This window comes from Sinohyriopsis cumingii, chromosome 18, assembly GCF_028554795.1.
Source record: "Sinohyriopsis cumingii isolate HCF-2022 chromosome 18, ASM2855479v2, whole genome shotgun sequence".
In the NCBI taxonomy this organism is placed as follows: domain Eukaryota; kingdom Metazoa; phylum Mollusca; class Bivalvia; order Unionida; family Unionidae; genus Sinohyriopsis; species Sinohyriopsis cumingii.
This window is the reverse complement of record NC_142978.1, coordinates 63,352,707-63,377,041: the sequence shown is the minus strand read 5'-3', so window position 1 is coordinate 63,377,041 and position 24,335 is coordinate 63,352,707. Positions and strand designations below refer to the sequence as shown.

General features: G+C 39.1%; 1 protein-coding gene across 3 annotated transcripts in view; it reads left to right on the top strand.

Annotated features, from left to right (window-relative positions):
- Positions 1–24,335, top strand: part of LOC149776785 (uncharacterized protein C22orf15-like) — a 150,336-nt gene that overhangs the window by 93,277 nt on the left and 32,724 nt on the right. For all 3 annotated transcript variants that reach the window (XM_089941474.1, XM_089941475.1, XM_089941476.1), the window contains one exon: positions 11,770–11,856. In XM_089941474.1, coding sequence (XP_089797600.1) covers positions 11,770–11,856 — 87 coding nt within the window. The remainder of the gene's footprint in view (positions 1–11,769; positions 11,857–24,335) is intronic.

The following is a 24,335-nucleotide window of genomic DNA, read 5'->3' as shown; positions in this document are numbered from 1 at the left end:
GACACTTAATTCACTTCTCTGTGCAAAACTTTACCACTGTAAATTTTCTTCTTAGAAAAAGTCGCTCTTGGATATAGGACCATATTTGCCTTTTAAGTAGCATCCCCAGTTCGCGAGTGGGTAGGAGTGGGGTGGAGTATTCTAATCCAGTAATATTTGACCAAGGCCGGATTATCAAATAGGCAGCAGAGTAAGCACCGGCCTACTATGGGCTCCACGCCTTTTAGCCCCCCCCCCCCCCGACAACGGATCAAAATAATATTGATTTGATCTTGAAAGAAAATTACTTAATAATTATTTAATAATTTTGTTTAACAACATAAAGTGTTTATTTGTTTATTAACATTAATAATTGTTAATATTTGTTTTGTGTAATAAAATTGGTTTATTAAAATTGTTGGTTGGAAAAATTAAGAACGTATTATGAGATATGTTGCGATCGGGGCCCCAAGATTTCGACTGCCTGAGGGCCTCCACAGAGTTTAATCCGGCACTGCATTAAACCCTGTAAATTATATTACCGAGCCATTTTTTTTTCTATGGGAAGAGTACAAAAGAGTCGATTTCCTTCAAGCTGAAAGTCGTTCTAGCATTATTTTTCACCCTTTACCAGAATATCTAACCTAGGAAGTTTTACTCTATTGTTAGCTAGATCCCCTTAATCAAAAATGACGAATTTTATCATTGAGATGTATTAACTGGCTGTTTTGTGAAATATGATCAAATGCATTTGTGTGTGTGTGCCAACGTTTCAATCAAATATTTTAGTGTCGTCAAAATAGGGATGAAATTGTGCGTGCTAACATTTGTATCGAATATTGTAGTGTTGGGCAAAATAAGGATGAAATTGTGCGTGCTAACATTTGTATCGAATATTGTAGTGTTGGGCAAAATATCTTCGAAGAAGCACAGTCCATGTTCCTGATTTGTCATACTAAAATTTCAGTACAATGATAAATAGTTTTTCTTTGTAACATTCTGTTTCGATGTTTATTCTAGATTTTACATTTTACCTCTGTACTTGAATATACGGAGGATGGAGGATTTGGCTTTGTGATTTACGGCACAACAATAAAAGTAGGTTATTTAGTGCAGAGGCAATTGGAGTAAAGTGCCTTACACTAGGAGACACCCCGGTAGCAGACACAAACTGGTCCATGGTAGGATTCGAACCGCCACCCTTTTTTGTCACGAGTCCAGTACGCTTGCGAATGAGACAGTGCAGCTCATTAATAAAGGAAAGAATGGCTTCTTTTCTTTACCTGTGAAAATTAATATGAGAAGTGGAAATGTTTCTCTAGTATAAATTTTCTGTCATTAGAAAAAGGACTCAAGAGCTATGTTTTCTCCCGTGGAGATGGGGGTTGGGGGGTGGCGGTGAAGCTAGGAGAGAAATTCCACCCGGGAGTGAGATATGGTGATAGGGTGTGTGCGAAGATCCGACTCCAGAATTTCCGAGGCTCGTCTTAAACGAAAGTTTGGACGTAGAGAGTTAAGACGGTGTTAATAGCAATATAATCCGGGATATCTCAGTAAGATTAAACCAACCGTAATACCAAAATATCATCGATACAATTTAGGATAATTAAGTTGACTTTGGAAATCAATGAACACTTTAATTGTTTTTAATCTTTATTATTTAAATGTTGCGATTGTCAAATATTGGTCAAACATTAATTATAATTTATTTCATTATCTCCAATTTACAAAATAAGTAAGAAAACGTTCCCCGTTAAGGAAATTAAAGTAATGAAAATAACGACGATTTTTTTAAAGGACTGAATGTGAGCTAAAATCAGATTTTATGTACACAAAATATACATATAATCCTGTAGATTTTCGCCAGAATCGTACGAAAGCATCTGTCTTTATGCAAGATGCATGCACAATCTGAGAGACGAAAGCTGTAAACAGGGAAGTAAAAATAACATTTTGCTTCTGAAAGCAAACATACCATCAACTTTCTAACTTTCAATTTTGTATCCTTTAAACAACCTAGATATAAAGTAACCCATTATATCACGTGATTGATCATCAAGGTAGAGAAAATAATTTTCCATCTATGAAAATTAAGACTTAGATTTGGTTTGGTTTGGTGGGTTTAGCTACATTTTTCAGCATATGTTAGGCTATACATGGCGATCAGTACATTTGTTGGTGGAAGAACTGAGGAGAAACCACTGGAAGCTACTGGCAAATGTTTCTCACATACCCACGTTGGTCGAGCGGAGACTCGAACTCACGCTGGTCGAGCGGAAACTCGAACTCACGCGTAGAGTTGAGATGTATGAGAGATATGTAAGGGGAGCGCCTGAGACCACTGGTTCACCTCAGCTCCTAGCTACACCAGGTACCAGATTTGAAAGCTTGTATTGTCTTCAAGCTGTAGTCTTTAAAAATAGGTCATCAATGAATATTTTATCTGTCGGATTAATTTTGAGTGTAAATTAGAACTAGATATATTTAACTTGAATGCGTCTTTTCTTTACGACGGCTCACTCAGATAATTTTTTCTTTACAAATCAGGTGTTTGAAGTCCAAAGTGAGAGAATGATGACAAATCAGTTTATGGAGTTTTTTTTTTCCAGCGAACTAAAGAAAGAGTTTTTCTTTTAAAATTAGAGATTTGAAATGTCACGAGAAGTTATGGGAAATTAGTATAACTACATGAAACGTAATGACAGTTTGAAAATATTACTCAGCATAATTATCTGACCGTCATTCAAATGTATTAATTAGCCAATTGTGTAGATAGAATTTGCAGAGCATTCTTGTATGGCATGTATTGGGATCGGGCAATTTAATTTGAGGCTTTTTGCGCCATTGCGCTGGAACTGGTCGAGGTAAACAGGTCAACAAAGCAATGAATTTTCTTAAAAATGAAGCTAATTAATGCTTATTTTAGATAAGGCCCACTGGAAACAAAACTCATGCGGATGGAAAAGGCCGAGGACTCTCCGGCTGAGGTATGGCCAGCACAATTTTGATAAGATTCATTTTATAACAATTCACGTAAGTTCTACCAAGTTTTTTACATATAAAAATGTTGTATGTTTCTTTTTAGTCTAATCGGAACGTCCTCTACCTTTATTCAAATGTAATTGTTTGGCCATTTTGAGCTGCCCTCAGGCCTTTGGTTGGAATTAAGTCATGATAACTTTGTTACATCTGAATGGATAGATCACGTTTGTCGCTATTAGCAACACAATCAACACTTGCATAAGACTGAAACCGAAATATTTATTTATTTGTTGTCATTACGGAGTGGCAGGAATAATACTAAAAATGAACGGTGTCAGGTATTTCAGTGATTATTGTAAAGCCTGTCATATTATAAGACTCTGTTCCTCGTACATTTAGCCGGATGATCGTCCGCCAGAAACTTGCAAAACTGAATTCAAAATTTGATATCGTCGCTGACTGGTTTGCGGGTTTGTCATCATTTTTTTTAAATAACAAAGAAAAAACAATAAAAATAAAATAAATAAATAAATAAACTTAGATAGCAGTAATGCATATATATATCATATTTATTTCTTTACATTTTTAATCGACCACTACCAAAACCAACAAAAAACAGAGTGAATTTAGGAAAACATTATAGGGAAAATATCAATATAGTCAGGGGACATTAAGTCAGTCCCCCCCTCCTTTCTAGAAGACTGCAGGTATGCATGATAAGAGACGTCTACTCCATAATTCTGTAATCTAAAATCAAACAAAACTTTTGATAGAGAGGCGTTTTGCAGTCGAGTTTTTTGTCTAAACCGTTGCTTTATTGGACTAATGTAATTCTTTCGTTACTGCACCTCACTTCTGACAAACCAAGTAGTTCAACACCACTTGGAAACAAGAGTTGTACATTATGCAGAATGACGTTGCCCAGCGTCTTAACAATATGTAAAATACGGGCAAATTGGAGGTTGAAATTGAAGAATAACTATAAATGGCTACACACTTCAAAGGCTCAACAACATATATGTCCTCAAACCTGTAGCAATACACTAAGGTATTAATTCAATTCCTTATTCAATTTAATCGGATCACTGACTGAAGATAGAGGGACATTATGTTCGTCTATACCTATGTTCCAGCACGCTCTGGGTCAGTTTGGGGCACCTCCAGTATAAATCATTTAGACTGCTGGCATTCCCCCCCCGTGTTGAACGTAGTTGGATACGTGTTGGGGAGGCCTATTAATGACTTAGCATTATGTTAGCTAAACTTCAATATCTCGAGTAGGCATAGCAATCAGTATAAAAGCACTTATAAGACAACAGTACCTATTCATTAATAAACCTGTTTATTCAACAACAAGATTGAAAAGATAGCCTGTACCCATGCAATAAACGATCAATGAAGCACCCTTTTTCATAATCACACAATACCACGTGCTATCTAGTTAGCATTTCCCGAATGGAAAAAAGTCAAAGAGCTTGTGAAGGGGCTATATTTTGTTAAATACAAAAAATCGAACATAATGGGCCTTGACATTTTTCAGTATTTTTTATAAGTTATGATGAGTTCTTGCAAAGATGATATTCTTTGTTGAAATTGATATCACTGTCAATGAAATATGCTCACCAAATCCATGTTGTATCATTCATTTAAAGAGTGTATCCTGACATTGTCATGTCACAGGAATAACAACTGAACAGAACATAACTTTTATACGCTTTTGGCATGAAAATGACGTCAGAGGGCATGTAATGGTTGCACATTTAAAGGAACTCGAATATTTTGCTTTTATTAAGGCTTAGTGATTGCTCATAGGGAGGCGTTAACTAGAATCTGATCAACCGATTAATTTGCTGTAGCGTGATCTTGAGTTGCTTTTGGAGAGTAATTACGTTTGATTCTCTATGGAAGCTAAATAAATAAAAAAATAAAATTAAAAAAAATATTATGAAGAAAGAAGACTTGTCAAAGAGGCGTTTTTTTTTATATAAAGCAATCTCAGGTTGCACCGAAGTTCAACTAGGACGAACGACGTGGAAGGAGAGGAAGGGATGAAGTTTACAGTCATACACGGATTTAGTACCGTTTCTGTGTTTCGATAATGACTGGAGTTGAGCAAAGCCCATTTGGACTTGCATTAAACGTTTCAATCAAACTGTCGTGCTTGTCTATGTGATTTTGTAGGGTTGGGAAATGTGCCAGTATTAACCTCAAAGGAACTTTATTACCTCTATACATAATTTACAAATATAGGTCATAAAAAGAAGATGCACACCGAAATAGATTTTGCACAGAAGGTTTAATTCCCGATCTCAGTCAGCAGTTACCCTCGTGAAGATTCAGCAAGTGTCGAAACGATTGAAAGAAAAGTAACGATGTTAATTTGTGCCCAGTTATATAAGAAGATACAACTGAATGTTAGATAACCAAGCCCAATCGACATATTTAATGATTAAAACATTATCCTAGATACAAACGAAGGAATTCTATAATTGGTCGAAAAGCAAAGAAAGAGTTGCAGAGCCATATATTAAACTAGAAGATGACACTCCTATCGAAGGATTTAAAAAGCATTACTAATTAAGTTGTTCAAGATTGTGCCAAATTCCATTGGATCATATTTGCGACAATAACATATATTTAAGCTAAATTAAGCATTACTAATTATTAGTGTCATAAAATGGAGTATAGTGTTATATGTTAGAAAAAGATTTGATCTGGTCAATCACAATACTCTATTTAAGAAATTTTGAATTTACGACCGTTCAAATGTAGAGCTATTTTTTAAAGGTTATATTTAAACGATAGCTCTAAAATCATTTGTGTCAATTGCAGGTTATCACGGAAATTTCTCAAGGACCAATGTCAGGACCCCCTTTCTTGTTATGATATACATACATACATACATACATACATATATATATATATATATATATATATATATATATATATATATATATATATATATATATATATATATATATATATATATATATATATAAACAGCTGCTTTATCTGTACGTACTATTATTGATGAAACTGAGAGTACACTAAATTTTAACATATCAGACGTTTCAAAATGGCATACATACGTCTGTATAAAAGGAAAGAAAAGAAAACTAGATAGCACATGGTTCGCTCTCTATACTGTGGGCATGACTAGATGGAAGTCACGAAAACCACTGGGACACTGTCATAAAAAAGAAGAAAAAACCCAACGCTGCAGGTGACACAATTTCTTTCAAGTTATTTAATTTGAAAGGAATTAAGGCTTTTAAGGCTGAGGACAAGAATCATTTTATATAATATCTGTCATATACAAATGTATCCAAGTTTATTATGCAGGATCCAGGGATAAACGCTTAGCCTGTAGATGTAAATGTATAATTAAAATATATTGCACATATGATATCTTGCATTTCAAAAAGAAATCTAGTGGATTCGTGCATGCAGCTGAGTTTTAAATTCCATTTACCTGTCGAGTGAATTCTTGAACATCTCGAGTCCTTATATTGGACTTCGTTCCATCCTTTCTTGGAGATCAGCACATGATCATGTTGAATGCGATCTAGTTAATAGCTGCCACTGACAGTGATCTATTAAGGAGAGCGCCTTAGACAACATGGCCAAAAAGAGCTCTGTATGTCTATTTCGTTTTCTGTCTGTCTTACCGTCTCTATCTATGGAGAGAGAGAGAGAGAGAGAGAGAGAGAGAGAGAGGATGCGGTGATCAAACTCAGGAAGTGATTTTAACGTCAATTTGAGCACAAGGAGGAAGAAAAGTGGTCAGCACAACAATAATGTCCAGCTATAGTCTTGTAGCTCAGTGGCACACAAGAAGATGCCATTACCTCGATTTAATAGATGACGTGGAAGATTTTGCAAAATCAAAGGGATACTTCATTGATTCACTAGTATTATTCCAGCAGCAGGATTCGTCATTAGGACAGTTGATTGGCTAGCGTCGGTTAGCTTTGAATATATTTTATGATATGAAATTATCACATTTCATCTATGCTTGTTATGTTTCTTTTCCTCATCATACTGCACATGTAATACACATGCGTAATTTCGTTAAATAACGTCACACATGGTATAGCGTGAAGTCCGAAGCGTCCGATTGTTGTAAAAGTCATAATGATAGTATTATGACTCGGCATCAGGTAACTGTTTCATTTAATATAAATATAATGTGATATTTGTGCTCGTTTCATAATATTATTAAACTTGTTGATTTCAGTAGCCTTCTTTGCCAAGGCTGGTGAAACATTAAGATTTTACAACTTGTTTACTGCATTTCGTTTTTGAAGTGAGAACTCGTAAATAACCATCCATTTAGGCTTGAGTTGGGGATTGACTTCACACATTAATTTGTATTATGATTCATTGATTCGTGGTTTATTGATTTGAGATCGGTCTCCCGGCAACGTTGAACAGATAAGTAGTCTCACCTTCATATTGGAAATGAAAGGATAGCGAACTTGGCGGTCAATAGTATTATCACTAGCCATAAAGCGTTTTTAATGTCATCTGCTTTCCGACGTGCATTGATTTAGTGAGCAGCTGTTTTATGCATACTTTAATCTTCCCAGTGATCGTTCGATCGATACCTCGCTCTAATGTTTCTCTGGTACAAATCTGCAATTTAGACGTGTCGCGAAATTTATTCCACAATTGAATCATTTATTCCTATAGAGTAAAAGTCGTAAACGATATCTCTCGCTTTGCGCCTTATTTTAACATACCATTATTATTTTATCATGCATTTTAAACCAGATTCGAATGCGTGTAGCTATGTCGCTAAACGTTTTCATTGCATGAAAATGTATGACTGATTTTATGACTTTATTTCCTCTTAAATAAATATATATATATATATATATATATATATATATATATATATATATATATATATATATATATATATATATATATATATATATATGCATGGATGCATGCATGTTTGTATGTAGCTCAATTCTGGCTATATGGTATGGAACAAAAACGAAATATAAATAAAAAGAAAAACGAGGATGTAGAAATCCCCAAGAAGACAAACCCCTCCGACCTTAATATGCCTGTTCACCACGGTTATTTGATTGCATTAATTGGTCGTCTCTTACGACATACAGGTGGGCTCATGGGGGTCCTATGGTTATGAATATATTTCGTGTACCATAATCTTCTTTTCATTTCTTGTTATGGGAAGGAATTACTCATCACTTAAGAAATGGTTTGCACATGGAGAGAGAGAGAGAGAGAGAGAGAGAGAGAGAGAGAGAGAGAGAGAAGTTCAAGCTCTCTTAAAAGAGGAGTCACTCATGACGGTGTAGATACGGCTACATCTTGGGGAAATGGCGATGCGAGAGATACGACGGGATCGACTGTAAGAAAAGACAACGGGATCGACTGTAAGAAAAGACAGAATATGCTTATATAATACTACATTCTAGAGATACATATATAAGCCTTTATATATAAAATACAAGAAATACATATAAAATTACGCTTTCCCTTCGAGCTTACCAACTTCATGCATTTGCACAATTTCTGCATTTTAGAATGTAATACAGATAGTCAAATCTTGATTAACTTGATGATAGACAAAGAGTATAAAATTCAATAGTTGCGATTAATGCAGCAATCATTTTGAAGAAATGTATTTTACTAAATTAAAATAGAATACTAATTTGGAATAGGTTGCTAAACATTATTCTTTATTACTTAAAGAATATTTTATTTCCACATTAAATCTAAACATGAAGCTGTTAGCAGATTCTTCTTTTCCTTTAATAATTACCATAAATACAAATAAATATAAATTTAAAACAATTAAACATTTCATTACTTATAATATAAAATAGAAAAAACTCAGAAAAGTGTTGCAAAAATATTGACTTTACCGTTCGAATCTCAAATATTAAATAGTGCATATTCTTCAAAGAAGTTACTAACACAGACGATTCTTACCTGTAAGAAAAGACAGAGTCCCTCTGATTCCTCGACGAACAAACTGGTTTTGCGCAATCCTGCACTCAATTTATACGTAATTTTGAACGTATGTCCGTGGCCATATACGGACATACGACTAGTTTTTCTTGCATTCGTTCGTCTCGAATCAGAACGAGACTTTCGTCTCTCTTCACATAAAATGACTGTGTTGCTAACGTCACCAGACAGACAATTATGCCGCATCGACTTCTTTGGTTTAGAAAACGAGTGCAGCTTGTAGCTTACTTAATCAGATACTTTTAGGAATTTGCCAGTGTATGTATTTGCTCACCTTAAGATACAAGAGAAATGTATAGTGCAAGAGAGATTTGCATCTGTTCTTAATGGCGCTATCTTTATAAAATTCAGTTGTGGTACAGAAATAGATCTTAACATATTTTAGTAGAACATTACTTTCAATATAATTTAATGAAAAATTACTTTTAACACAATTTAGAGAAAATTTAAATCATTACTTTTACTCAAACGTTCTGTTCTAATAATCCAATCTGGGTCATTTGAGCCGAATCCTCGAGGCCGGAGAGAAAAACGTTACGATCATAAAAAGAAGGTAAAAGGTGAAAGAAAAAATATACAATGATAAAAACATTGTGAGACATTTTGTAAAGTTCAAAAACAGTGAGAAAAAACACTGCAAAATACTCAGTAAAATACAGAAAATACAATGAGAAAAACATTGCAGCATACTTTGTAAAGTACAAAAACTACAACATTGCAAAATATTCAAGAAAATCCCCAAAATGCAATGAAAAGAACATTTAACGACATTGAATACAATTCAAAAATACAATGAAAAGAGCACGGCACGACATTAAATAATAATTGAAAGAAAACAATGACCAGAAAGGTTTTAAAATATTTCAATAAAATTCTAGGCAATTTACTTCTACGACTAGGCGTGTTAAATAATTATAACAATAATATTAGCATGCAGTTCTTGTTTTCTTTATTTTTCTTAAGATTCTGTCCTAATACTATTGTATACATGTATCATTAAAACTTTTAATATAAATATTTTCAACGACACACAATGAAACCACATTTATTTGATCTGTCCTATTAAGCACTAGCTAAATTTGGTCTTTTAGTTGGTGTCAGGGCTGCTGATACCAGTACAAACGTTACGCAGAGTGAGTGACCGAACATACTCTCTGGATCAAAGTTTTTCAAAACATAATTAGCTTTACAGGCAACACATTTCAAATGGTTTAAACGGCTGCTTTCCAATCGGTCAATTTTTGGTGTTCTATTTTCATAAGTGATACAACGAATTACTTGAACACGAGAAGGTTTTCGTCTTTATAAATTTATCCTTCAACCTGGACTATCAATTTGATAGCGTTTGTGGAACCATTGTCCTTCAACACAACTCAGATTAATACTTAAGAGTGTGCTTGTAATTTAGCACATAGCTTATTTCTTTTTAGCCAAATGGCACCGATAAGTGATTGTTTGATTACTTAATTTTATACGCGCCAGAACTGAGTATTGAACTATGGACCTGAAAGGTGCAAATAAAATGTACTACAGTTCTTACCTTTGACCTGGTTGAAGGCGCAAGAATCGGATGTCTTAATGTTCTTTGCTTCGCATGAGGGAATTAATATTCGATAATAACATCTGATCAACACACACACACATACACACACACACACACACACGGTAGAACGGTGTTACTGAAAGAATGAAATTAAAGATTTAGTATGTTAACTGTAAATCGCAAGTACATTTTGTGTACTAGTTCTAGTTATTTTTAGGTCCTGCACTTTATTGGGCTTACTTTAGAATTGTTATAACTCAAAGAAAGAACAATCTGATTAAAATCAACTCAGATCTCCATTGTCCTACGTGAAGATTTGACACAGACCTCTTTGGGCTCATGTTCTGGTGACCTACGTTATTATCCTAACGCTAATTTTATCATCTAATAGAATGAAGACTTATATCTTCGCATTTGTGAGACTAAACGTGGCTAAGAGCACCAACTTGTGCCGAATGATTTGATTCGCTTAGAAATTTATGAACGCTGCTTTTCCACTGGCTAATTCAAAAGTCACCAGAACATGACCCCTAAGCGGTCGATGTAAGATCTTCATGTAGGACTGTGGTGATCTGATTTTGATCAGACTGACGAAAGAAAAAGCAACAAAACAAGATATCGCCTAGCCGCATGACTTCTTATGACTGTATTATGAAAATGTATATTACCGTCCGTGAAGTATGACGTTGAACCAAGTGAGACTTGAATATAACTACCATTTAGATTTCCCGGTATAGTGCGAGACTCTGGCATTTTCGAACTGAATTCCGAATCACCGTAGTCTACTGATATATGCGTGAGAAAAGGTCATGTGATGAGCAAATTATGGAGGGTCCTTTCAGAAAAAGGTAAACCCAGCGATACCAGTCAATAAAGCATACATTGATATAAAAACGGTTTCGATTAGGCGCAGGTTACGGTACTATATTCAAAACCTTTTCCTATAAATGATTGCGACTTTTAACTTTTCCTATGTGAAAGACACTCGGCGGATTAACAAAATGCTGAAATTGTCTCAATGTTCATCCAGAATTTTGTTGAAGGATGAAAGTATACACTCATTGCTTCTGATAAATGTTCCGTATGTGAACAAATGTTCAATTAAAACAGTGCTGTCTTGTCCACAGCGTCATCCGGTGTTTAGAGTCTTTACTGTTGCCATCTGAACTTCTGCATATATTGTCTGTTAGCAGTAGAACTCATGGAAAGCGAATATATATATTTCACAGTTCAGATAAATATTCCGTCTTATTTCATAGACAACCAGGAGGCAATCTTCAACCCATGGTGCAGCAGTCACAACCTTTTGGAGTCGATCCGGATAAAGTGCAATTGCGAAGATGACGGTAAGGCACAATTGAACACACGCAACTACGTCAATAGGTGTAGTTTTCTTCAATTGTAAATACCCAATTGGGTCCTTAATTCAGATGCACGGGTGTATAATACAGCATCTTGGTTTTAACACTGGCAGTTTGTGATCTAATTATATTTTTAGGACAAGATTGAAGACTTGCACCCTTGTCTTCAGTGCCGTGACGAATTTGTTTGCATAAGAATCAACGGTGCACAGTCAGTCAAATTTGTTGAGTATAGCCATATACCATAAAGAAATCACTAGTACATTTAAAAGTAGCGGCAAATACACTTGAGAAAAACTACCGTACACTAAGATCATTCCTAAACGCATTGCCTAATATTTGTCATAAAGATAATGAGTTACATATAATTAGTCATGACAAATTATCGAAGTCGTATTTTGCATGACAGTGGTGTTTTTAAGTACCTAATGCTTAATGCAAATTAATTCATAATTACAATTCAAAAATGCAAATAAAATAAATTAAACACATTCAGACATTCAGATTGATGCCAAAAAATGAGAAATTGATACATCGCAATAATTCACGATTGAAAGAGCTATATTATGAGTCAGACGTAAGCCTACTCCTGAAGCTTGGTAGGCTGGACATGACATACTAGCATGACATATTTATGTATTCAAAAGCTATTCATGCTTCTGTAACACAAACATTAAAGTTTGTTTTCCCCCTTAAAATAGTAAGATAATTATCAACAACAATATGAATCATGACGAAGATGAACACATACCATAGACGAAATGCATTACAGATACCCAAAATAAATTATGGTTAATCACCTGTGACAATACTTTGTAAAATTCTATGATGCTGCGCAACCGCGGCTTTAATTATACCCAGAGAGTTAATCTGTTTATAACTCTTCCACAGACTGGCTTGTTAATTGTTGTTTTTGTTTCGGGGTTAACGCTTTTTCTCAAAGTAAGATATGCCATACATGGCTGCCAGTATAACTGGTGGAGGATGAACCCTGTAAAGCCCGGTAAGAACCATCAACCCACGGTAGGCTATTGGCAAGCTTTCTCACATACCTACAATGGCTGAACCCGAGACTCCAACCTACGAGGACAGAGGTGAGATGGCAGTGATCGGTGAAGGCGAATGTTCTAGACCATTCAGCCACCAGGAGGTCCAGCTTTATAAATCATACAGATCTTACCGTTAAATAATAGTAGTAAGGTGGGATAGATTAGCGTCAATGGGAATTAGCATTACAGAGACCCCTGGGACAGATTAGCGTCAAGGGAAATTTAACATGGAGAAAAATCGTGGGTCAGATTAGCGTCAAGGGAAATTAACATGGAGAAAAATCGTGGGACGGTTTAGCGTCAAAGGAATTTAAACAGGGTGGGACTTTATAGCGTCAAGGGAAATTGAACATGGGATTTTTTTTTTAAAAAGTTTTTTTAAATTTAAATTTAAATTTAAATTTAAAAAAAGGGTAGGCAATGGAAAGGCTATCTCTTTTCGAGAAATATGGCTGGCCTTGAAATGGGCCTTTGGGTTTTCTTCTTCTTCTTCTTCTTCTTCTGCTTCTAATTTCTTCTTTTTCTCCACCAAGTTCTTATTTTATCTCCTACACTCTTTCTCTTCTTCTCTTTCTTTTTTTTCTCCTGCTCTTCTTTCTTCTTCTCTTCCTCCTCTTCTTTCTTCCTCTTCTCATTTTCTTCTTCTTTTTCAATTTTTTCGTTCCATTTGCTTATTCTTATTCTTTCCTCTTCATCCTCCTTCTCCTCCTTTATCTCTTTCATGACACCACTAATCTTGTCCTTTACCTTTTTTAAGTTATTAATTTCCATCTTTACACGATGGGGACTATAGGAATAATGGTCTTCAACGAGTCTTATTAACATCTGTTCCATCATTCCTAAGTTGTCTAAAACGTCTTGCAATGTTTGTATTTTGTCCATTTGGTTAGAAGCCATCTTCTTTGTAGAATGGTTTGAACGACGAATACTGTGGGTTCTTATAGTGAAAGCGCGGACGTGAAGGAAAACATCCCCCTACTTTTCTCATTTCATATAATAAAACCCAAACTATACTCTCCACATACGCTAAGAAACAATAAACAAAATCCATAATCTACTATTCACACAATCGTACGTGAGCTGTTACAAAACCCTAACTATACTCTTCACATACGCTAAGAAACAATAAAGAAACCCATAATCTACTATTCACACAAACATACCTTAGCTCTTACAAGCACCAACACACAAACACATACCCTCACACTATCTTAGAAAAGAGTTAGTGTTTATATTCACACTACTCTACCTACACATTGGCAAATTGATGGTTATTTCTTTTCTAGAGTATTGGGTAGCCCTGAAAAGGGCTGTTTTTGTGGAACTTCATGGACACCTGGTTAATGGTGGCACCTTCCAGGCCTGGCGCCGCATACACATCTTATCCCCCAGTTACTTTTTACCTTTTGGGGGGAGAGAGCAGAGGCAGGATATGTGGCTTCAGAATCCCAATTTTCGGTTTCTGGGATTCTGAAATTTCTTCTTCTTCTCTCCTTTTCCTCCTCCTCCTCCTCCTCCTCTTCTTTGTATCTTCTCTCCTCCTCTTTGTATCTTCTTTCCTCTTCTTCTTTATATCTTCTCTCCTCCTCTTCTTTGTTTCTTCTTTCCTCCTCCTCTCTTATCCTTCCCTCCTCCACAATGGCTTCCGCGGCCAGTTCATTTAATATGCGCCTGGCATATTCCAGATGCACATGAAGTTCCAACAGTTTCTCCAGTTTCGTGTTCATTTTTGGTGTTGATCAATCAACAAGGGTAGTTGGACTGCCGAACGAGTTTCAATTTATAGTGAAAGCGCGGACGTGAAGGAAAACATCCCCGAAAAACATAAAATTGATCTTACCTACATCATGACCAAAAAACAACAACGCGCTGACCTAAAAGAAACACTCACTCACTTTTTATGCTACCCATCACTATTTTAAAATTTTTTATAAATCACTTCAATAGACTATCCACATACGCAAAGCAATCCAATCTAACCCCAAATTTACACCTCAAACACCAAAAAAAGACATCATTTTAATCTACTATCCATACCAACTTACTTAACCACTTACAAACACAAACACACAAACACATACCCTCACATTTTTTTAAAAAAGAGTTAGTGTTTATTTTCACACTACTCTACCTACACACATTGGCAAATGGATTGTTGTTTCTTTTCTAGAGTATTGGGTAGCCCTGAAAAGGGCTGTTTTTTTGTTTGCTATGGCATTCTTTTTTAGTTTCTAAGAATGCGATGTCCTCTGAGGATAGACTTTCTGGCGATAGGTCTGCTTCTTCGAAAAGAGAAGAAGAACTCTTTGGTGTCGATACGACAATCGACAAAGCCTCTGTCAGCTTCAGGTTGCTGCTGCTGTTGTTGTGCTGCTGTTGCTGCTGTCTCTGAAGTCTGAACTTCTCTGTCCATTCTTCTTTTTCCCTGTTCATTTCTTCTCTGAAGAGCTCTTCTATCAGGTCTTCAGTGATTTTTAACATTCTCACATTCTCTATTTCTTCTGGCTTCGGTATCAGACTGTGTCTGACCCTATGCAAATTCACATAGGCTTCGTTGAGCTTAGCTAGTTTGGAGCACATCTTCGTAGGAGGATGAGTCGACAATGGATGGTTAGACTGGAAACAACCCCGGTTCTTAAAGTCAAAGCGCGGACGGGAAGGAAAACATCCCCCACACGGTTTTTGAGTCGCAACGTTTAGTGAGTGTCATGAGAGGGATAGTAAGAAATGAAAGAGCATCAATCCAACATTCTTATAGCTAAACAAAAGACAAAGGCATTTTTTTCAAAACACAACATTTTTTATTCAAAAATCACTTAACACTAAACAACAACTCTAACATTTTTAACAATAATCCAACAGTATAACATCAAACAATTTTTTCAAAACACAACATTTTTTTATTCAAAAATCACTTAACACTAAACAACAACAACTCTAACATTTTTTAACAATAATCCAACACTAAAAGTTTCTCCACTAGGTAAAGAGGGATAACAGTCTTCCATGGTTTCTAGTAATCTAGGATGACTTCTCTCAAACTGTTGATTTCTATGGTATTATCGAATTCTGCATACAGGATGACGTTCACCGTTTCATCAGGGTCTCGGTCTTTAAACTGAATTTCCACACGAATCTGGCCGGATTTTATAGGGTGGAAATGTCCCTCGTCGCTGCCTTGGTCTGGAGTGAAATCGAAAGCCCACAAAGCGTAGCCTCCTGCATAATCCTCGTACGTAATACCGTGACTGGTATTGGTTCCTAACTGTCCGGTGGCTTCGTACAGGGACAAGTACGATCTCAAGTAATTCTTGTTTTTAAAGTCAGGTTCGAAAGGTCGGGTACACAAGGTCTTGCCATCGCGACTGACTTCGATTTTGGACACGCCAAAGTGTTGACAGTAGAAAGGATTTTTTTCCGCAGCTCCGTTGAAGGCTGTATTCTCGACGATACCAACGATCAAACGTTTGGGTAACTGTCCTTGGAACAGATGATCTTCGATCATGGATCGCTGTCCCTTGGGAATGGTGAAGGTTTTCACTTCCACGCGTCGTATGGGATACTTGGCGGTCGTTCTGCTCAACGTCTGACTGATGTCGTTTCCCACTTTAGGTAACACTTCCACACGGCGTACGTAGAGTCTGGCTTCTAGGATTTTGGTTTTGTAACCGTCACTATCAGCCATCAAATGGAAAGCGGCACTGCTACGATTCAGTCTCAGGCGGACATCCACCCCGTTCAGCAAATACTTTTCTTGCAACCACATGTCCAAATGCAAACGATCCATCAGTTCTAAACTTGTGTCGGCTCCCGTGATTCTCTTTCTTCGTTCTACAAATCCATCATTGTTGTCTTTCTTTTCATCAGTTTCCAATATTTCAAACTTGGTAGGTTCGTCAGCTTCCCATACCACACAGGCATTGAGATGAGTGTTCTTGGCATCTATTCCGTACGTCAAGAGATTTTCCAGGTAGGCACGATAAGGGTAAGTATCCATGCTGCTACTGACCAGTTTGTTATTCAAGTACAAGTCCACTCCACTGAACAAGGAATGCATGAAATTGTTGGCGGGAGCTACTGCTTCATCGTCTATAGCACCTCCAGTCTTATCTAGAATTTTGACTTTCAGGTACAAGTAACTGCTATTCAGATCGATGTAATCTTCGGGCTGTCCTTTGATTTCAAACTCGATGGGAGCGGAATCGGTCAGTGAGGAGACGGGGTGAAATTCCACCCACTGGGATTCTTGCATGGTCATCATCGTGGGGGGCATGGCAAACAGATCCAGTTCCGTCTTGCAACAAGCGCAAGATTCTCGGTGCATCATTTTTTTGTCTCTTTTCTCAATAATCGAAAACGTCTAAGTCTCGAACGGTTCTTCTTTTCTTGGCCTTTCTCGCTTGAAGTCTGGTGAAAGGGTGTTTTCTTCGTCGTCTCTTTCTGCCTTGTCCTTGCTGAATGCCTGACTCGGTAGCGTGCAGGACATTTATAGGTTTTTCTCGTTGGCCTAAAATGTCTTTGCCCGTTTGCAGCAAGACATTTTTGCCTGCCCTCATGAAGGCTTCTTTAGGGTTTTGTTTGTCGATGATGACATTTTGGAGAAATTCTTTGCCTTGCGTCAGTGTCGCATCTTTCAAGGCGTGCAGTCCGCGTGTCACCATCGGTTTCAACACCGGGGCCACCGAACGAAAGGCCGATTTTAACATGTCTCCTAAGCCGTGTCCTCGCTGTCGAGCAACCCCTCGGTACACTGGATACATGACTTACTTACGAGTCGTGAGAAAACCGTTTTCGAAAATGGAGTTTCACCGTGACTTTTCCTTTGGTGAATGGAATATTTTGTCCCAGATCTCCTTTTATAGCAATGTTGACCGTGTCCAAATACGACTTACTGACAGGCAAATAGTGAGGATGTACAAATTCGCGGTGGACGTGGTAAGTGTTTCCACCTTCCTCGTCAGTGTTCGTGGCAGAATCCACTTTGAAAGGAATGACACGCAGTAACGGTACGGAGGTGTGTCCCACCACGTTGTACTCCACCACATCGGAATACACGAACATCAAATTCAGTCCTTGGTTCAGTTCTACCGGGGCACGAAATAACTTGCTAAAAGACTCGTTGTCGTAAACGATGGGTAATTCGTTTTTCTTGAGCATGGCCTTTCTCATGTCCATGTCTCCGCCCAACATGTCAAACAATTCAGGACAAAATAAAATGGACACGATTTTACTTCGTTCAAATTTCATCAAGAAGCGACGAGCTGCTTTGTGGTACTCCATGGTGACACTTTTGTTGACATGCTCCAAAGCTTTCAGAAACACGACATTAAACCTGGAGGCTATGGTGCTGACCAAATGTTGACCACTAAAATAATAGCCTGGGGAAATGAACAAGTGATAGGTAGTGTACTTTTGTGTACGGGTTTTCTTGTCATATTTGACATTGCTATCCATCCACTGTTGCACTTGCTCGTCATGAACTTCCACATCAAAAAAAATTTGATTGGGAAGGACATTGAGGACTTGGGTCGGGTGAATCATTTCTACTAAAGCCTCTTCCCAATGGGCTTCGTGATCTAACTGGATGGCTTGAGGTAATTTGGCCGTGTAACAGCACAACGTGTTCTTGGGAAACACCTCCATGGAACTGTCACTGGGTAAAGTTAAGTAAAATTGGTTTTGGTGACTCATAATTCCAGAGTTCTGTGGCTGTCCGAGGGGATATTACTGTACGTCAGAGGCGTGTCTCGGTCTAAAATGGGGTTCTGATTGTGGTTGAAGTGGTGACTGGCACTGGCACTGGACACAAGGTTCCCGGGGTTCCCGTTCGAGGAGAATTTCAGGGAGGGATTAGGAAGCAGGTAACCGATGCAACTGCTCAATAAAATGGTCCACAATTGTTTGTCTCCTTGTTGCAAACTCAAATTGGCAATGGCTGCCCCGATGACACAATACACCACGAAGATTTGGCAGAAAAAGACGATTTGCGTTTTAGGCACACGTTCTCCACACCACACCCACAAGGGTTGTTTTTGTAAATCTTGTACAGAAGAACTGGGTGAAGGAGGAGTGGTCGACGTAGCTGCGTCTGCTGTGTGAAAGGGCATGATGGTCACTTCTTTTTATAGTCGATGACTTGCGAAGCGTCGATCCAAGAATCAAAACTGGGTGGATATCCTTTCCAACGTACTTTGACTTCTTTGACACGTCGTTTACCCACTTTACGGGTTCTGCGTTCGAGAATGCTTTCGATGTCGTACACGTCGTCTTCTTTTTTGGTGACACGTTGTAACTCGGGTAAGTAAAACGTTCCTTTGAGCACTTCTCCGTTCATGTCTTCCAATTTATAGACGGCAGGATGACGGCCATGCACTCGTCCAGTGACGCGAAACAATTCGGTCGTCCAGTTAGGTAAGTAACCTTTGTCGAAAGTGCGTTTGGTTTTGCCAATGCGCACCCAATCTCCTACGGCCAACATTCCACTTTTCTCGGGGACAGCCCTCGTCGGGGACGTACCAAACAGACGCTCAAACACCAACACTTCGTTGTCGGGAGTCACGTCTTGCGGGGCACGTCCGATGCTTCGATGGTAAGATTGGTTGTACGCTTGCACCAGGTGCGGTAAGATGTCGATGTACTTCAGAGTGTGGTGATGCGTAAAATATTTCCACATGCGTTCTTTCAAAGTGCGTTGAAAACGTTCCACGATGCTGGCTTTGGTTTCGGGATTCTCGGTGGTAAAAAAATGAATGTCACGTTTCTTTAATTCTTTTTGGAAACCTTGGTTCAGAAATTCGGTGTCTTTGTCCGTTTGCCATCGAAGAGGGTGACGACCGCTTTGTTTCAACACCCGTTGCAGGGCTCGCACTAACTCGCTGCTCGATTTGGAAGTCAAGGGCACGAACCCGGCAAATTTGGAAAAGACGTCGATGACACAAAACAAATATTTGTAGCCACGATTGTAGCTAGGCAAATGAGAGACATCGGCTAAATCGGCTTGCCATTGATGATCGATGCCTTCCACTCGGGTGCGACTTCTGGCAAACTTGCGTCGAATGGGTTTGTGTAAAGTGTAGGTAGCTTGTTCTTGTAACCATCGTTGCACTTGAGGTAAACGGAGACTTTTCAGTCGCGTTTTGGCAGCACGATACAATTTTTGAACTCCTGCGTAACCTGCAGGATGCGAGGGATCGTAGTAAATGCTGGCTAAGACTTTTTCCATTTTTTTGTGTTGGTTGGTGTGTTAATAAGACACCCATTCTTGGAGGATGCTACTCTTTTTCTCTTGGGGTATTTTCTTGGATTGCAATGCTTTGCGTGTGCGGCCAGCAATAGGTGTCGAAGAGGAGAAGGATGTCTGAGCGGGGGATATCGGTTCTTGTTTCACTTCTGTCTTCACTTCTGTCTTCACTTTCTTTATCTCTTGTGAGGAAGAAGGGGTGGCCATCATCTTTTTAATCCATCCAATTCTGGAGGTAGGTGGTGTTGTTAACTTGCGTACTTTTTCTGGTGGAGTTTGAAACCCCTCCTCTTCTACTCCTTTTTCTGTCTTGGTCACGGGTACTGGTGGTACTGGTACTGGTACTGGTGATGGTGCTGGACTTTTCATCAAGGTCTTAAAATCTTTCAGAGTGGGTAGAGCTGTTTCGTCTAAAGCTTTCTGGTGAAAGAGTTGCAGTCGTTGCAAGAGTTGACCGTACTTTTGCGATTTTTCTGTTTCGGACAAATCTTGGCGATCCATCAAGGACTGCAATTCGTGTTGTAACTGGGACATCTCGCTCAAATTGGGATTGGGAGGTAAATGCGGGGTGTGTTTTTCTTGCCACCGATGGTATTCCATCCATCGTTTGTAAGGCACTAAAGCTAGTTTTCGTCCTTCCATGGGGTTGTCAGGGGTCGATTCTGAGATCTTGGAACTTCCGAGGGCCTTTTTATCTTGCTCCCACCAGTCCTCCCAACATGGTTCCCAAGACTCCTTTCAGTATGGGGCCTAACAAGAGAGGTAAAATACCTCCACGTTGCACTAACATCTTCTTTTTTTGACGAATGGGAATTTTCTTTTGAACCATTTGGCGAAGAACGTGACGATGTTTGCCTAAGCATTGTTTCTGGTGTTTGGACAAAGGGATCGTGCCTTTCAAAACGTTCAAACAACATTCGCACACGGTATCGATGACCTCTTTGGAGGCTGTTTGAATGAGTTTTTTCGTAGGGGTGGAGAAGCTTTGGACAGGACAGATAACATGTCCCCATGATTGGCTAAACGTGGTGGCAGTCCTTTCCTTTTCTTTCCTTGGGGTTTTCTGGAGGGTGACATCTTTGAGTCTTCAGGAGCACCAAAAAAACACTGATACCCGACTTGGTCACAGGCCTTTTTTATACTGGAACGCGTCGCCACTGATTGTCTTTACGTCGTATTAGTTTGAGGACAGGCATGACACGTCGTGCAAGGGTACGTAACGGACTAAATCGAGCCAGTTCTTGCTTGGACAAATCCAGTAAACTTTGTAACATGCCCGATCTTTCTTGAACTTTGATTTTGGGAGAAGGTACTTTGTGAGCAGCAGCCACTGCCACTAAATTGGAGGGTCCTGCCACTGGGGAAGTTCTTTTGGGGGTCATCAACGGAGAAGTTCTTGGTGTGATCAACGTCTCCAAGTACTCTTCAGTTCTGGGTGTCATTAACGGAGAAGTGGACAAACGTGAGGCTGCCGGAGACGCAGTCACCGCCGTGGCACGTCGTGGTTTGCGAGTGTAAGGTTGCGTCCTGGTCGAAGTGCCTCTCTTGCGACTAGTTTTCTGTGGACTTTTCTTTTTCTGGGGGCTTCTTTTCTTTTTCCGGGGTGGTGGTGGTGTCTGGTCAGAGGAGGGTCCTGCCACTGGAGAAGTTCTCCTTGGGGACCTGGTCTTTTTCTTCTTGGGGCTTCGTTGGACTTTTGTCTTGGGTATAACTTTGGAGGCATTAGGATCCCATCTTAAGAGTGAGCGAATGATGACCCCTCCTAGAGTACCGCTCCCTCCAGGTTTCAAAATGATTTGTTTTTTGGTTTGAGTGTCGATGCGGGGATCGGCCAGTTGGACCAAAGCGACTTTGTTTCGATCGAAAAAGCGTTTGGTTTGATGAGGAATCTGAATGATTCCTTGGAGTAATTGACGTGTCGTCACCGTGAACCATCGTAAGACTTCTTTGAGACTAGCTTCTAAGACACGAGCTCGTGTTTGTGGATCTTTTTCTCGACTGATGCCATACAAGGCACGAATCAATTTGACGGGAAGATGCGACTGAAGGGACGTCATGTTCGCACTGTGAGTGAGACATACGAAAAAGAGTCTGAGGTTTTTATAGATTTTTTTATGGGGAGTGAAATGAAGTCGAGGACGGAGACGTGTACAGGACAGGCGCTCCGTCTTGGCACCAGTGATGAAACAAGTGGGTACGAAATCGCAAATCCTCGGGGATCGTAGGTTTCAAATCGACGAGTAAATAGGCGTGTGGAGTTTGAGTGGCATCGTCGTACGCCTGAGTCAGCCAAGGTGTTCCTAACTGTTTGGCTAAGACTTGCACTTGCGATTTATCTCGAGGGCTTTTAAACAAGACCACGTAATGCGCATTGAGACTGATGATGCGATGGGCTTTACTTTGTTGAAACAAATTTTGGGTGATGTAAACGACACTGGCATTACGGTGATGCCCTTTGCGCGTAAACCACAGTTTAATTTCTTCTTCGTCTTCTCCTAACATGTCGTCGAAAATGACCAAATGGGTTTGACGAGAGTCAGAGACGATGCCGTCGTCTTCTTTAGGAATGCCTTCCACAAACACGATGGAATCGCCTTGACTTTCTCGCAAGAGGCTGTACGCCGATTGCCACTCTTTGTAACACCACACGATCCGCTGAGGGGGTCGATCGATCAAATGATGTTTATGTTCGATCAAACGTTTGACAAATTCGGTCTTGCCTGAACCACTAGGTCCAGCAATGAGCATGTTAAAGGGATGGCGAAGATACAAAGCCTCCCAACTGGCACGATCTAAGTGTTCGTCGATGACTTTGACAGTAGAGGAAGAGGGAGCAGAGACAGCAGAGGTAGCCATGGTGTGAGAAATGTCACTTGTGACACGAAAAACAAACAAGACAAGAGTTTATATACTTTTTCAGAACACGTTTATTGAATGTTTCAAACATGAATACGAAAGACAAAAATACATAAAAGCCAAAGGCTTAAGTACAAGAATAAAAGGCACATGATAACCATGAACGTGGAATAAACACAAGTGTCTGTACAACATGTTTTGGGTAAAGTTCTAACCAGTTCTATAGTAGGGGGTAAGGTCACACAAGTGTCCTCCCGAAAGGGTCTTTCAGGCCTGTCCACGACAGTCCTGTCCTGGGTGACGGGTTCTTCTGGCACCGTCACTAACACAGGTTGAAAAGTAACTTTTTTCCTTGAATAACTCTCGTGCATACTGGGCCACCTCTTGTGTCCAAGCCTCAAAACCCTGGTCTCGGTGATGTCCAACATTTGACTCCTCTTCGTCAACGACATGGTAAGTTACTTCAATGAACAATGAACTATCGATCTTGCCTAGGGTTCCTTTTTATATACAGACCAATACCGACGTGACCGTACGGTAAGGTGAAGTGATTGGGAAGTCGCACTCGCTTCTGGTATACAATTTGATAGACTTTTTCCAAGGGTCGACTGACGATGTGGTGAGTGGGTAAACGTACAATCTTGTTCGGTTGATAGGTGGTCACTTTAAAGTTTGCATCCTCTCCCGATTGCAAGGCTTCTTTCAATACCCCAAAGTTGACCACTCGACTGGTACGATGATTCAGAGTCAGTCCTTTCACTTTGCACGTCGTGTGCTCTTCTCCTTGTTTGTCCCGGTATTCGTAGCCGTAATTTTTGGGACCACCACTGACGAAACTTAGAATCTTGTCGTCGGGATGCTCGTCTGTCCAGGCTCCTAAACGGTCTCCTTCGATGTCAGGGTGATGTTGACTCGGGTGATGGATGTAAATGCAACTGTCCGTGTCAAAGTACAGGACGCGTTCTTCTAACAGTTCTAAAGCTTCGTACAATTTTAAGCGAGCATGAGCTGTCACGTAAGCCGCAATGATGACATTTCCAAAAGGGTCGTCTTGTACAAAGTCCAGATCTTCTTCGTAATTGACCAAGACCAAATCCTCTCGAACGACGTCCACGTGTTTCATGTATTTGGTTTTGTCGTGAATCATCTGGAAGTAGCGGGAAGGTTCTGTCAAATATTCCGTCTTGGGTAAACACGGTCGTTGTGCCATTTTACCCCACAAGCAATTTAACATCACTTTGGCAAACGATCGCCTGCCTTCGTTTTTCTCGATGTGGTCTAAAGAGATGCCTTATTGTTCGTAGTATTTCTCTTTGAAT